We start from the raw sequence: 14,827 nt of genomic DNA, 5'->3' as shown, positions 1-14,827 counted from the left end.
AGTAAGAAATATGCTTTTGAGAACCTTCTCTCCTTAGTACCAGCAACCTTCAAGGGGTACTCATGAAAGTAAATAGAAAGATGGGGCCTTAGGAGTCTTTTGTCAACAGAAAAGCAGATAAGGTCTTCTGCCCCTAATTTCTATTTCCCCAGTTAAACACAATTCAGTTGAGCCTAGGACTTGAAGATTGGATGTATAGGACCTAGGATAATTTCCACCCACCGTACCTGCCTGTATCTTCAACCCAGGGCCTTAATCTAACCATTCTCCTACAACACCCAGGTCTTCCAGGTCTGACAATACTTAAACATACCATATGTCCAACGAAGTTCCCCAGTACTCTCCTGATCCCGATGGCTACACTTTTGATCCAAACCATACTTAAACTCCTATCACACACTTTGTTTCTGTGATTTGACTCCCATAATTACTACCTCGAGGTTTTAAAATGAAATTGAGAAACTATCAACATTTTTAAAAGGTAATGATGTAGGGAAAATAGTGGAAAAAATTTAGCAGGGTTTATTCCTGCTAATAAACAAGGGCACTGAATTAACATCCCTTCAGGTTGCTGTTTAGTATGTAAGTGATTCAGCTACATCACTGTTTCCTGTAGATATCCCACACTGCATCTCAATAGATCCCTGTGAGGCCTGTACCTCTTTTACATGTGATAAGGGGTCCAATGAGGCCAGTTGCAATGTCTCGTGGAGCATCTACATGAGAATGGTAGATCCAGGTGAGGCATGCTGGGTCAGCATCAGTGGGTGCATGTCCTTCTGGAATGGTCCAGTTGTAAATGTGACTGCCTCCCGGAGGAACAGAGTCATCAGCTTTTAACCGACCAGAGGAGCCATCTGGGTATAAAGAGCCTAGAAAATGAAATTGTACATGCCCAGTCTCAGGGTGAGTGAGAGGGACCCTGGCATATATAGAAGCCAAGAGAGGGCTGACATATGGGAAGGTGGCCCTCACAACCTGAGGATACACATTCAGGTAATATGCAGCTGAAGAATCCCAGGCCTCACATCAACAATGGGTAGAAAGGTGACAACCATTGGAGAAGGAGCCATGACCATGGAAAGTGCTTCACAGCCTGATCCAGTAGTATCCTAGTATAAAACCAGTGACACAGAAGTGAGAAAGAAAACAGAATTCCCCCCCATCAAGCACTCACTTTGGAAAAAAAAAAAAAGCAATTACAGAATTTCAATTTTTTTTTTAATTTTTTATTTTTTATAAACATAGATTTTTATCCCTAGGGGTACAGGTCTGTGAATCGCAGGGTTTACACACTTCACAACACTCACCAAAGCACATACCCTCCCCAATGTCCATAACCACACCCCCCTTCTCCCAACCCCCCTCCCCCCAGCAACCCTCAGTTTGTTTTGTGAGATTGAGTCCCTTATGGTTTGTCTCCTCCCCCAATCCCATCTTGTTTCATTGATTCTTCCTCTACCCACTTAAGCCCCCATGTTGCATCACCACTTCCTCATATCAGGGAGATCATATGATAGTTGTCTTTCTCTGCTTGACTTGTTTCGCTAAGCATGATACGCTCTAGTTTCATCCATGTTGTCCCATTCTGTCAATTGTCTTTTGATTTTGGTAACTGTTGCCTTTGCTGTGCAAAAGCTTTTGATCTTGATGAAATCCCAATAGTTCATTTTTGCCCTTGCTTCCCTTGCCTTTGGCGATGTTCCTAGGAAGATGTTGCTGCGGCTGAGGTCGCAGAGGTTGCTGCCTGTGTTCTCCTCAAGGATTTTGATGGATTCCTTTAGCACATTGAGGACCTTCATCCATTTTGAGTCTATTTTTGTGTGTGGTGTAAGGAAATGGTCCAATTTCATTATTCTGCATGTGGCTGTCCAATTTTCCCAACACCATTTATTAAAGAGGCTGTCTTTTTTCCATTGGACATTCTTTCCAGCTTTGTCGAAGATTAGTTGACCATAGAGTTGAGGGTCTATTTCTGGGCTCTCTATTCTGTTCCATTGATCTATGTGTCTGTTTTTGTTCCCGTACCATGCTGTCTTGATGATGACAGCTTTGTAATAGAGCTTGAAGTCCGGAATTGTGATGCCACCAACTTTGGCTTTCTTTTTCAATATCCCTTTGTCTAATTGAGGTCTTCTTCTGGTTCCATATAAATTTTAGAATTATTTGTTCCATTTCTTTGAAAAAGATGGATGGTATTTTGATAGGAATTGCATTAAATGTGTAGATTGCTTTAGGTAGCATAGACATTTTCACAATATTTATTCTTCCAATCCAGGAGCATGGAATATTTTTCCCTTTCTTTTTGTCTTCCTCAATTTCTTTCAGGAGTACTTTATAGTTTTCTGAGTATAGATTCTGTGCCTCTTTGGTTAGGTTTATTCCTAGTATCTTATGGTTTGGGGTGCAATTGTAAATGGGATTGACTCCTTAATTTCTCTTTCTTCTGTCTGTTGTTGGTGTAGAGAAATGCAACTGATTTCTGTGCATTGATTTTATATCCTGACACTTTACTGAATTCCTGGACAAGTTCTAGCAGTTTTGGAGTGGAGTCTTTTGGGTTTTCCACATATGGTATCATATCATCTGCAAAGAGTGATAATTTGACTTCTTCTTTGCCGATTTGGATGCCTTTAATTTCCTTTTGTTGTCTGATTGCTGAGGATAGGAGTTCTAGTACTATGTTGAATAGCAGTGGTGATAATGGACATCCCTCCCGTGTTCCTGACCTTAGCGGAAAAGCTTTCAGGTTTTCTCCATTGAAGATGATATTTGCGGTGGGTTTTTCATAGATGGCTTTGATGATATTGAAGTATGTGCCCTCTATCCCTACACTTTGAAGAGTTTTGATGAGGAAGGGATGCTGCACTTTGTCAAATGCTTTTTCAGAATCTATTGAGAGTATCATGTGGTTCTTGTTCTTTGTTTTATTGATGTGCTGTATCACATTGCCTGATTTGTGGATGTTGAACCAACCTTGAAGCCCTGGAATAAATCCCACTTGGTCGTGGTGAATAATCCTTTTAATGTACTGTTGAATCCTATTGACTAGTATTTTGGTGAGAATTTTCGCATCTGTGTTCATCAAGGATATTGGTCTATAGCTCTCTTTTTTGATGGGATCCTTGTCTGGTTTTGGGATCAAGGTGATGCTGGCCTCATAAAATGAGTTTGGAAGTTTTCCTTCCATTTCTATTTTTTGGAACAGTTTCAGGATAATCGGAATTAGTTCTTCTTTAAATGTTTGGTAGAATTCCCCCGGGAAGCCATCTGGCCCTGGGCTTTTGTTTGTTTGGAGATTTTTAATGACTGTTTCAATCTCCTTTCTGGTTATGGGTCTGTTCAGGCTTTCTATTTCTTCCTGGTTGAGTTGTGGTAGTTTATATGTTTCTAGCAATGCATCCACTTCTTCCAGATTGTCAAATTTATTGGCGTAGAGTTGCTCATAGTATGTTCTTATAATAGATTGTATTTCTTTGGTGTTAGTTGTGATCTCTCCTCTTTCATTCATGATTTTATTTATTTGGGTCCTTTCTCTTTTCTTTTTGATAAGTCTGGCCAGGGGTTTATCAATTTTATTAATTCTTTCAAAGAACCATCTCCTAGTTTCGTTGATTTCTTCCATTGTTTTTTTGGTTTCTATTTCATTGATTTCTGTTCTGATCTTTATGATTTCTCTTCTCCTGCTGGGCTTAGGGTTTCTTTCCTGTTCTTTCTCCAGCTCCTTTAGGTGTAGGGTTAGGTTGTGTACCTGAGACCTTTCTTGTTTCTTATGAAAGGCTTGTACCGCTATATATTTTCCTCTCAGGACTGCCTTTGTTGTGTCCCACAGATTTTGAATCATTTGTTTCCATGATTTTTTTTCAATTGTTCTTTAATTTCCCGGTTGACCCATTCATTCTTTAGAAGGATGCTGTTTAGTCTCCATGTATTTGGGTTCTTTCCAAACTTCCTCTTGTGGTTGAGTTCTAGCTTCAGAGCATTGTGGTCCAAAAATATGCAGGGAATGATCCCAATCTTTTGATACCAGTTGAGTCCTGACTTAGGACCGAGGATGTGATTTATTCTGCAGAATCTTCCATGTGCACTAGAGAAGAATGTGTATTCTGTTGCTTTGGGATGGAATATTCTGAATATATCTGTGATGTCCATCTGGTCCAGTGTGTCGTTTAAGGCCTTTATTTCCTTGCTGATCTTTTGCTTGGATGATCTGTCCATTTCAGTGAGGGGAGTGTTAAAGTCCCCTACTATTATCGTATTATTGTTGATGTGTTTCTTTGATTTTGTTATTAATTGGTTTATATAGTTGGCTGCTCCCACATTGGGGGCATAGATATTTAAAATTGTTAGATCTTCTTGTTGGACAGACCCTTTGAGTATGATGTGGTGTCCTTCCTCATCTCTTATTATAGTCTTTGGCTTAAAATCTAATTGATCTAAGGATTGCCACTCCTGCTTTCTTCTGATGTCCATTAGCATGGTAAATTCTTTTCCACCCCCTCACTTTCAATCTGGAGGTGTCTTCGGGCTTAAAATGAGTTTCTTGGAGGCAACATATAGATGGGTTTTGGTTTTTGATCCATTCTGATACCCTGTGTCTTTAGATTGGGGCATTTAGCCCATTAACATTCAGGGTAACTATAGAGAGATATGAATTTAGTGCCACTCTATTGCCTGTAAGGTTCCTGTTACTGTATATTGTCTCTGTTCCTTTCTGATCTACCACTTGTAGGCTCTCTCTTTGCTTAGAGGACCCCTTTCAATATTTCCTGTAGAGCTGGTTTGGTGTTTGCAAATTCTTTCAGTTTTTGTTTGTCCTGGAAGCTTTTAATCTCTCCTTCTATTTTCAATGATAGCCTAGCCGGATATAGTATTCTTGTCTGCATGATTTTTTCATTTAGTGCTCTGAAAACATCATGCCAGCTCTTTCTGGCCTGCCAGGTCTTGTGGACAAGTCAGCTGCCAATCTAATATTTTTACCATTTTATGTTACAGACTTCTTTTCCTGGGCTGCTTTCAGGATTTTCTCTTTGTCACTAAGGCTTGTAAATTTTACTGTTAGGTGATGGGGTGTGGGCCTATTCTTATTGCTTTTGAGGGGCATTCTCTGAACCTCCTGAATTTTGATGCTCATTCCCTTTGTCATATTGGGGAAATTCTCCCCAATAATTCTCTCCAATATACCTTCTGCTCCCCTCTCTCTTTCTTCTTCTTCTGGAATCCCAATTATTCTAATGTTGTTTCATCTTATGGTGTCACTTATCTCTCGAATTCTCCCCTCGTGGTCCAGTAGTTGTTTGTCCCTCTTTTGCTCAGCTTCCTTATTCTCTGTCATTTGGTCTTCTATATTGCTAATTCTTTTTACTGCCTCATTTATCATAGCAGTGAGAGCCTCTGTTTTTGATTGCACTTCATTAATAACTTTTTTGATTTCAACTTGGTTAGATTTTATTTCTTTTATTTCTCCAGAAAGGGCTTTTATATCTCTGGATAGGTTTTCTCTAATATCTTCCATGCTTTTTTAGAGCCCGGCTAGAACCTTGAGAATTGTCATTCTGAACTCTAGGTCTGACATATTACCAATGTCTGTATTGATTAGGTCCCTAGCCTTCAGTACTGCATCTTGTTCTTTTTTTTTTTTTGTGGTGAATTTTTCTGCCTTGTCATTTTGTCCAGCTAAGAGTATATGAAGGAGCAAGTAAAATACTAAAAGGGTGGCATCAACCGCAGATAATATGCTTTAACCAAATCAGAAGAGATCCCAAATTGTGAGAGGGGAGAAAGGGGATAAAAAGAGGTTCAAAAAGAAGGAAGAAAAAAAAAGTAAAAAAAAGAATTCAAAAAAGAAAATGAATAAAGATAAGTATAAAAAAGAAAAATATATATATATTAGATAAACTAGTTAAAAAACGTTAAAAAAAGGGTAAAAGTTAAAAAAAATTTAGCAGAAGAACAGAAAAAATGAAAAAGAAAAAAATAAATTAACTGCAAGTCTACAAAATCACAGGGAGAAAGCCATGAGTTCCGTGCTTTGCTTTCTCCTCCTCTGGAATTCTGCTGCTCTCCTTGTTATTAAAACCGCACTCCTTGGTAGGTGAACTTGGTCTTGGCTGGATTTCTTGTTAATCTTCTGGGGGAGGGGCCTGTTGTAGTGATTCTCAAGTGTCTTTACCACAGGCGGAATTTCACCACCCTTACCAGGTGCCGGGCTGAGTAATCCGCTAGGGTTTGCTTTCAGGAGCTTTTGTTCCTTGAGCGCTTTCAGTAGAGTTCCAGAGGATGGGAATACAAATGGTGGCCTCCTGGTCTCTGGCCCAGAGGAGCCGAGAGCCCAGGGCCCCACTCCTCAGTGCATCCTCAGAGAACAGCGCCCAGTAACTCCCGTCTGCCTGACCTCCGGCCACGCTCCGAGCTCACTGAGCCTGTGGCCGGTTCAAGGTAACACCGAGCTGTGAGCTTACTGTCAGCTCTGTCTCTGTAACTGGCTTTTCCATTCCAATACACGCAAGCTCTGCGACACTCAGACACCCCCGATCCTTCTGCCCTGCGGGACCTGAGGCCATGCTGACCCCGCGTGTGCTTTGCCCCGGTTTAGCCTCTGGAGCGATGTCCCTCAGTGGAACAGACTTTTCAAAGTCCTGATTTTGTGCTCCCTTGCTCTGCCGCTTGCCGGGAGCCAACCCTCCCCCCGGGGTCTATCTTCCCGACGCTTTGGATTCACTTCTCCACCAGTCCTACCTTTCAGAAAGTGGTTGTTTTTCTGTTTCTAGAATTGCTGTTCTTCTTCTCTTCGATCTGCTGATGGATTTGCAGGTGTTTGCAATCTTTAGATAAGCTATCTAGCTCATCTCCTGCTAGCTGAAGTAGTCTCAGCCTGCTACTTCTCCGCCATCTTGACTCCTCCTCCGGCTATCAGGCCCTGTGTGCCGAGGGCTTCCTGTGCGACGTGACGCTGGAGGCTGAGGGCGTTGAGTTCCAGGCGCATAGGTCGCTGCTCGCATGTTCCAGCGACTACTTCAGGGCTCTGTTCAAGAGCCACACCCGGGAATCCAGGGCCAGCACGATCCACCTACACGTGCCGTTGGCGGCTGGCCTGCAGCGCTTGCTGGACTTCATTTACACGGCCTGGCTGCCGCTGTCCATGGACACCATGGAAGACACGCTGGAGGCCGCCAGCTACCTGCAGGTGACTGAGGCGCTGGGGCTGTATGGCCGCTACCTGGAGCGCCAGCTGGCTCTGGAGAACTGCTGCTTTGCAGCCAACGTGGCGGCGCGCTTTGGCCTGGTGCACCCAATTTCAATCTTTTTAAAAGATTATATATATATATATACATATATATATATATGTATACACACACACATATATATATATAATGTTCAGGTAGTCACATTAGTTTTTGATGTAGTGTCCAATGATTCATTAGTAATGTATAATACCCAGTGCACATCACAACACGAGCCATCCTTAATATCCATCACCCTGTAATCTAAAGCCAAATTAAGTTCCTCCTAACATTAAAAATAGAACTACTCTATGATCCAGCAATTACACCACTGGGTATTTACCCTCCAAAATACAAAATACTAATTTGGAGGGGCTACCAACACCCCTATGTTTATGACAACATGATTTACAATAGCCAAATTATGGAAGCAAGCTAAGTGTCTATCCATTGATGAACGGATAAGGGTGTGGTGTATATATATATACAATGGAATATAATTTAGTCATACAAAAGAATGAAATCTTGCCATTTGCAATGACGTGAGTGGAGCTAGAGAGTATTATGTTAAGCAAAATAAGTCAGTCAGAGAAAGAAAAATACCATATAATGTCACTTACATGTAGAATTTAAGACATAGATCAAATGAGCAAAGGGGAAAAAAAAGACAAACCAAGAAATAGCTATAAACCTCTTAGCTACAGGGAACAAACTGATGATTACCAGAGGGGAGGTGGGTAGGGAGATGGGTGAAATAGGTGATAAAAATTGAGGAGGGAACTTGTGATGAGCACCAGTTGAGGTATGGAATTGTTGAATCACTGTATTGTATATCTGAAACTAATACAACACTATACATTAACTATAGTAGAATTTAAATTAAAAAACATGAAACCAACTTAATGACCAGTTGGTCCACTTACCCTTTTTATGGAGGAGAAAACAGGAAAAGTAACTTGTCCAAGGCTATACAGGAATTAGTGGGCCAGTCAAAACCTGGATTCCCTTTATACTTTAGTCACTCACTGTTGTGTCATTATTATAGGCCACTGGGTGGGAGATACATATTAGTAAACTGCTCTTAAGAAAAAGAAATGGACCTTTCAGAAGACCACGATACTGGAATAGTGTCCCTTTATATTCACAGCACACTCTCTTCTTTCCAAAGAACAGCCAATTATTTTATGGAAATGTCACTCAAGTAATTCTTCATGATAAAAGGCAGATTGAATCTCCATGTACCTAATGAAAAATACGAGGCCCAGAGAGGGGAAGTGGCTTGTCCGGAACCACAACATATGAACAGCAGAAGTGATAACATTAGTTATCAGTTTTTCTGGGAATGTCCCTGCCACCTCAGATCAATAAAGAGGAAAAAAGTCTATTTTCATTCCTAGCTCCTCTCTCTTAAATGTTAGTAAAAGAAATGCAGTATCTATTGTGAAAGGGAGAAAGAAAGGGTGGTCTGATTTACCTTCTGAGTCCTTTTCATAGAAAACGCCATGGGGGTGTATGGTGTAGGGGCGAGAGGCAAAATTCTTCAAGTGGATAAGGATGACATCTCCCACCTCAGCCTGCAACACTGGTCCCAAGAAACCCAACCAAGCTGGCTGGACCATTTCATCCATGTATGAGCCATCTCTGTATTCCTTGTAAATGGTTTTCTTGTAACTGCTCCCTATCCGGTTCTTGTCAGATTTTAGGAAGCTGGAAGCTACTCTGGGAAGGAAGAAGAGAAAGACTCAGAATTTTGCCACCATCTTTAAACCTCTGGAGAGTTCTTTTCCAGAAGAAGCTGGCCAAAAATGATGATTTTTTGTTTAAAGCAAAACAAGAGAAAATGAGATTGTACTGACCAAAACACAGAAGGTTAGAGTCTAACTTTTAGACAATGGGAAGCTTAAATTAAGGCATATAAAATTGGGGCACCTGGGTGGCTTAGTCAGGTAAGTGTCTGCCTTTGGCTTGGGTCGTGATCCCAGGGTCCTGAGATTGACCCTTGCATTGGGCTCCCTGCTCAGTGGGGAGTCTGCTTCTCCCTCTCCCTCTGCTCCTTCCCCTGCTTGCTCCCTCTCTCTCTCTCTCTATCTCTGTGTGTGTGTCTTTCGATATCTCAAATAAATAAACAAAAAACTGAAAAAAACCATATAAAATGCTAATATTTGACCACTTTTAACCTCCAAAAAAATCAATTTCATACAGTTCAACCTAATATATAGTAATGGGGAAACAATCAAATATGGACTGACTCTTTTTAAGTGATTAAATCCCAGTCTATATGGCCTGTCTTTGCATCATCTTGCTATATATGTGAGATCTTATAGTATAGCTATTAAGGTCACAAATGCTAGAGCTTGGATGACGTGATTAAATGCCCATATTGTTACTTAAAAATCTGTGGGAATTTGAACCAGTTACTTAACTACTTTAAGCACAATTTCCCCATCTGTAAAATGGACATAATCATAGTACCAAGTTCCGACACGATAATGATGACTAAAAAAAATTAAAATATATAAAGAGCTTAGGACAGTGCCTGAGAAACAGTAAAAGCTTAATAGATGTTAACTATTATTTCAAAATATTGGGGATAGGGAGGGGGAAGAGCAAGATAGCAGAGGAGTAGGAGACCTAAATTTTGTCTGGTCTCAGAAATTCAGTTAGACAGTTATCAAACCATTCTGAACACCTACAAATTCAACGGGAGATCAAAGAAAAGAATAGAAGCAATTCTATGAACAGGAAAGCATCTGCTTTCTGGAAGGAAGGACCTGTGGAAAAGTGAATCTGAGGCAATATACTGAATGATAGACCATGGTTGGGGAGGGGCCGGCTCCTGGCAAATGGTAAATCAGCAGAGCACAAAATCAGAACTTTTAGAAGTGAGTTCCACTGAGGGACATTGCTCCTGAGGCTAATCAGGGGGTGAAGCCCTCACTGGGACAGTTGGTCTCAGGGTCTGCAGGGTCACAGAAAGACCAGGGGTGCATGAGTATGGCAAACACACAAGTCTTGGAGTGGGGAAGCCAGCTGCAGAGATGGAGCTGAGGAGTGGGCACTCAGCTCAGGATTACCTTAAACCATGATATGAGGCACCTTCAGACCACTCTTCAAGAAGGGACCCCACAAGTGGAAGATACAGGGAGACCCCTCTCCCTTCTCCACCAGGAGGGGCAGTACAGGAGCACACTGCAGGAATCTGCTGGGATTGGAGATTCCAAGTGGGACCATGTGCCAGAGATAGAAACACTTGGTCACAGGCTGGCTGACTACAGAGTGTGGTGAGAGAACAGGGATACAAGAGTGATTGTTTTTCCCTAAGGATGCACTGAGGAGTAGGACCTTGAGCTCTTGACTCCTCTGGGTCAGAGATTGGGAGGCTGCCATCTTCATTCTTGTCCTCCAAAGCTATACAGAAAGCATTCGGGGAACAAAATCTACTGAGAACAAACTCGAGCAAATTGTTTAGTCTGTCCCCTGGCAAGGGAAGTGCAATTCCGCATTGGGCAAAAATATTTGACAGCCACTGCAATGCCCCCCCCCCATTATATCAGCAAAAACATCTAGCTAAGACCAAATTTACTGATCAAAGAAAACTGCAAAACACAAGTGGTAGGGGAATACAGTTACATTGAACTTATGTGTCCCCCCACCCCATAATTCATTTGTCTTTCAAAGCTAAATTTTAAAAATTTTCCTTATTTTTTCCTTTTTCTATTTTTTCCTCATTCCTATTTTAACCTATTTTAACCATTTTATCGTATCAATGCCTTTTAAAAATTTGTTTTTTAATTTTCATTTTTATACTCACATTCTATCCCTTCATTGTATTTAACCTTATTTTTATATACATGTAATATTTTATTTCTTTAAAATTTTGGGATAGTTTCTTCCAATAGCCAAAAATATTCCCGAAATCTAGCATATGGCTTTGTTCTAATGTCCAGCCTAATCACATTCTCATTAAAAAATATATATATATATATATATAGATTCTATTTATTCATTTGACAGACAGAGATCACAAGTAGGCAGAGAGAGAGGAGGAAGCATGCTCCCCACTGAAGAGAGAGCCTGATGTGGGTCTCGATCCCAGGACCCTGGAATCATGACCTAAACTGAAGGCAGAGGTTTTAACCCACTGAGCAATCCAGGTGCCCCGACATTCTCATTTTTTTAAATCAACCAACTTATCAATTCCTTTTCAAAAATCTTTTTTTAAAATTTTCATCTTTTGAGTCATAGTCTATCCTTTCACCAATTTTACACATACATACATATGTGTATGTACACGTATATGTTTACCCTTACACATATATATGTATACATATAAATATATATAAGTTTTTCCTTCTTTAAAATTATGGGAGGCAGATTCTTCTAACAGATCAAAATTAACCCAAAATCAAGTGTGTGGCTCTGTTCTATTAACCAGCCTACATATATATATATATATATATATATATATATATATATATATATATATATATTTTTTTTTTTTTTTTTCCTTTCTTCTTTCCCCAGGTTTGGGTCCCATCTGATTTGGTAAATATATATTTTTCTGAGGTCGTTGTTGTTACCCTTTTAAAACTTTGCTCTCTCATTCATCTATTCTTCTCTGGACAAAATAACAAAGCTGGAAAACTCACCGAAAACAAAACAAAACAGAACAGAAAAACGAAGAGGCAGTACCGACAGCAGGGGACCTAGTTGATACAGATATTAGTAAGATGTCAGAACTAGAGTCCAGAATGATGATTATAAAGATACTATATGGGCTTGAAAAAAGCATAGAATATTCAAGGGAACCCCATTCAGGAAAAATAAAAGCGATTTTGGGAGAAATAAAAGAAAAAAATACAACCAAGTGGAAATCAAAAAAGCTATTAATGAGGTGCAATAAAAAACTGAAGCTCCTACTGCTAGGATAAATGAGGCAGAAGAGAGAATTAGTGATAGAGAATACCAAATGATGGAGAATAAGGAATCTGAGAAAAAGAGAGTGAAACAACTATTCTATCAGGAAGGGAGAAATTGAAAGATAAGTGATGCCATAAGAAAAAAAAAAACCAATATTAGAATAATTGGGATCCCAGAAGAGGAAGAAGAAAGGGTGGGGAAAGAAGGTATATTGAAGAAATTATAGCAGAGAATTTCCCTAATTTGGGGAAGGAAGCAAGCATCAAAATCCGGGAGGCACAGTGAACCCCCTCAAAATCAATAAACATAGGTCAACACTTCATCATCCAATAGTAAAGCTTACAAGTCTCAGAGACAAAGAGAAAATCCTGAAAGCACCTCGGGAAAAGAGACCTATAAACTACAAAGGTAGAAATATTAGATTGACAGCAGACCTATCCACAGACACCTGGCAGGCCAGAAAGGATTGGCATGATATATTCAGAGCACCAAACAAGAAAAATGTTGGGTCAAGAATACTATATTCAGCTAGGCTGTCATTGAAAATAGAAGGAGAGGTAAAAAGCTTCCAGGCCAAACAAAATCTAAAAGAATTTGCCAACACCAAACCAGCCTTACAGGAGATATTGAAGGGGATCCTCTAAGCAAGGAGAGAGCCTAAAAGTAACAGACCAGAAAGGAACAGAGACAATATACAGTCACTTTAATGGCAATATAATGTTACTAATTTCATATCTTTCAATAGTTACCCTGAATGTAAATGGGTTAAATGTCCCAATCAAAAGACACAAGGTATCAGAATGGATTAAAACCAAACAAAACAAGACAAGACCCATCCATATGCTGTCTACAAGAAACTCATTTTAGACCCAAAGACACCTCCAGATTTAAAGTGAGGGAATGGAAAACAATATACCATGCTAATGGACATCAAAAGAAACTTGAGGTGGCAAACCTTATACCAGACAAGCTAGATCTTTAAACCAAATACTATAATAAGAGATGAGGAAGGACATCATATCATACCTAAAGGGTCTGCCCAACAAGAAGATCTAACAGTTTTAAATATTTATGCCATTAACATGGGAGGAACCAATTATATAAACCAATTAATAACAAAATCAAAGTAACACATTGACAATAATACAGTAATAGTAGGGGACATTAACACCCCCCTCACTGAAATGGACATATCATCCAAGCAAAAGATCAACAAGGAAATAAAGGCTTTATATGATACACTGGAACAGATGGACATCACAGATATATTCAGAACATTCCATCCCAAAACAGCAGAATACACGTTCTTCTCTAGTGCGCATGGAACATTCTCTGGAAGAGAGCACATCCTGGGTCACAAGTCAGGTCTCAACTGGTACCTAAAGACTGGGATCATTCCCTGCATATTTTTGGACCACAGTGCTTTGAAACTAGAGCTCAACCACAAGAGGAAAGTTGGAAAGAACTCAAATACATGGAGGCTAAAGGGCATCCGACTGAAGAATGAATGGGTCAACCAGGAAATTAAAGAAGAATTGAAAAAAATTTCATGGAAACAAGTGAAAATGAAAACACGACTGTTCAAAGCCTTTGGGATGCAGGAAAGGCGGTCCTGGGAGGAAAGTATATAACCATGAAAGCCTTTCTCAGCAAACCAGGAAGGTCTCAAATACACAACCTAACCCTATACATAAAAGAGCTGGAGAAAGAACAGTAAACAAAGCCTAAACCCAGCAGGAGAATAGAAATTATAAAGATCAGAGCAGAAATCAATGAAATAGAAACCAAAAGAACAATCGAACAGAGCAATGAATCTAGGAGCTGAGTTCATTGAAAGAATTAATAATATTGACAACCCCCTGGCCAGATTTATCAAAAAGAAAACAGAAAGGACTCAAATAAATAAAATCATGAATGAAAGAGGAGAGACCACAACCAACACCAAAGAAATACAAGCAATTATAAGAACATATTATGAGCAACTATATGCCAGAAAATTTGACAATATGGAAGAAATGGATGCATTCCTAGAGACATATAAATACCAAAGCTGAACCAGAAAGAAATATAAAACCTGGACCGACCTATAACCAGTAAGGAGATTGAAGCAGTCATCAAAAATCTCCCAAGAAACAAGAGCCCAGGGCCAGACGGCTTCCCAGGGGAATTCTACCAAACATTTACGGAAGAATACCTAGTCTTCTGAAACTCTTCCAAAAAAATAGATATGGAAGGAAAACTTCCAAACTCATTTTATGAGGTCAGCATTACCTTGATCCCAAAACCAGACAAAGACCCCATGAAAAAGGAGAATTACAGACCAATATCCCTGATGAACATGGATGCAAAAATTCTCACCAAAATGCTAGCCAGTAGGATTCAACTGAACACTGAAAAGATTATTCACCACGACCAAGTGGGATTTATTCCTGGGCTGCAAGGTTGGTTCAACATCTGCAAATCAATCAATGTTGCACAGTACATTAATAAAAGAAAGAACAAGAACCATATGGTACTCTCGATAGATGCTGAAAAAAAAATAAAACTTGATGAAGTAAGTATCCTTCCTTGAAAAAAACTCTTCATGGTGCAGGGATAGAGGGTACATACCTCAATAGCATAAAAGCCATCTATATGAAAAACCTACAGTGAATATCATTCTGAATGGGGAAAAACTGAGAGCT

The 14,827-nt window shown here is 39.8% G+C and overlaps 1 protein-coding gene across 1 annotated transcript in view; it reads right to left on the bottom strand.

Annotated features, from left to right (window-relative positions):
- Positions 1 to 14,827, bottom strand: part of LOC116583382 (hephaestin) — a 133,717-nt gene that overhangs the window by 106,592 nt on the left and 12,298 nt on the right. The window contains exons 3-4 of the mRNA XM_032331479.1: positions 8,698 to 8,942; positions 660 to 872 (exon numbers count right to left, since the gene is read on the bottom strand). Coding sequence (XP_032187370.1) covers positions 660 to 872; positions 8,698 to 8,942 — 458 coding nt within the window. The remainder of the gene's footprint in view (positions 1 to 659; positions 873 to 8,697; positions 8,943 to 14,827) is intronic.

This window comes from Mustela erminea, chromosome X (genome assembly GCF_009829155.1).
Source record: "Mustela erminea isolate mMusErm1 chromosome X, mMusErm1.Pri, whole genome shotgun sequence".
NCBI lineage: Eukaryota > Metazoa > Chordata > Mammalia > Carnivora > Mustelidae > Mustela > Mustela erminea.
The sequence above is the reverse complement of the archived record's forward strand: the minus strand, read 5'-3'. Positions and strand labels throughout refer to the sequence as shown.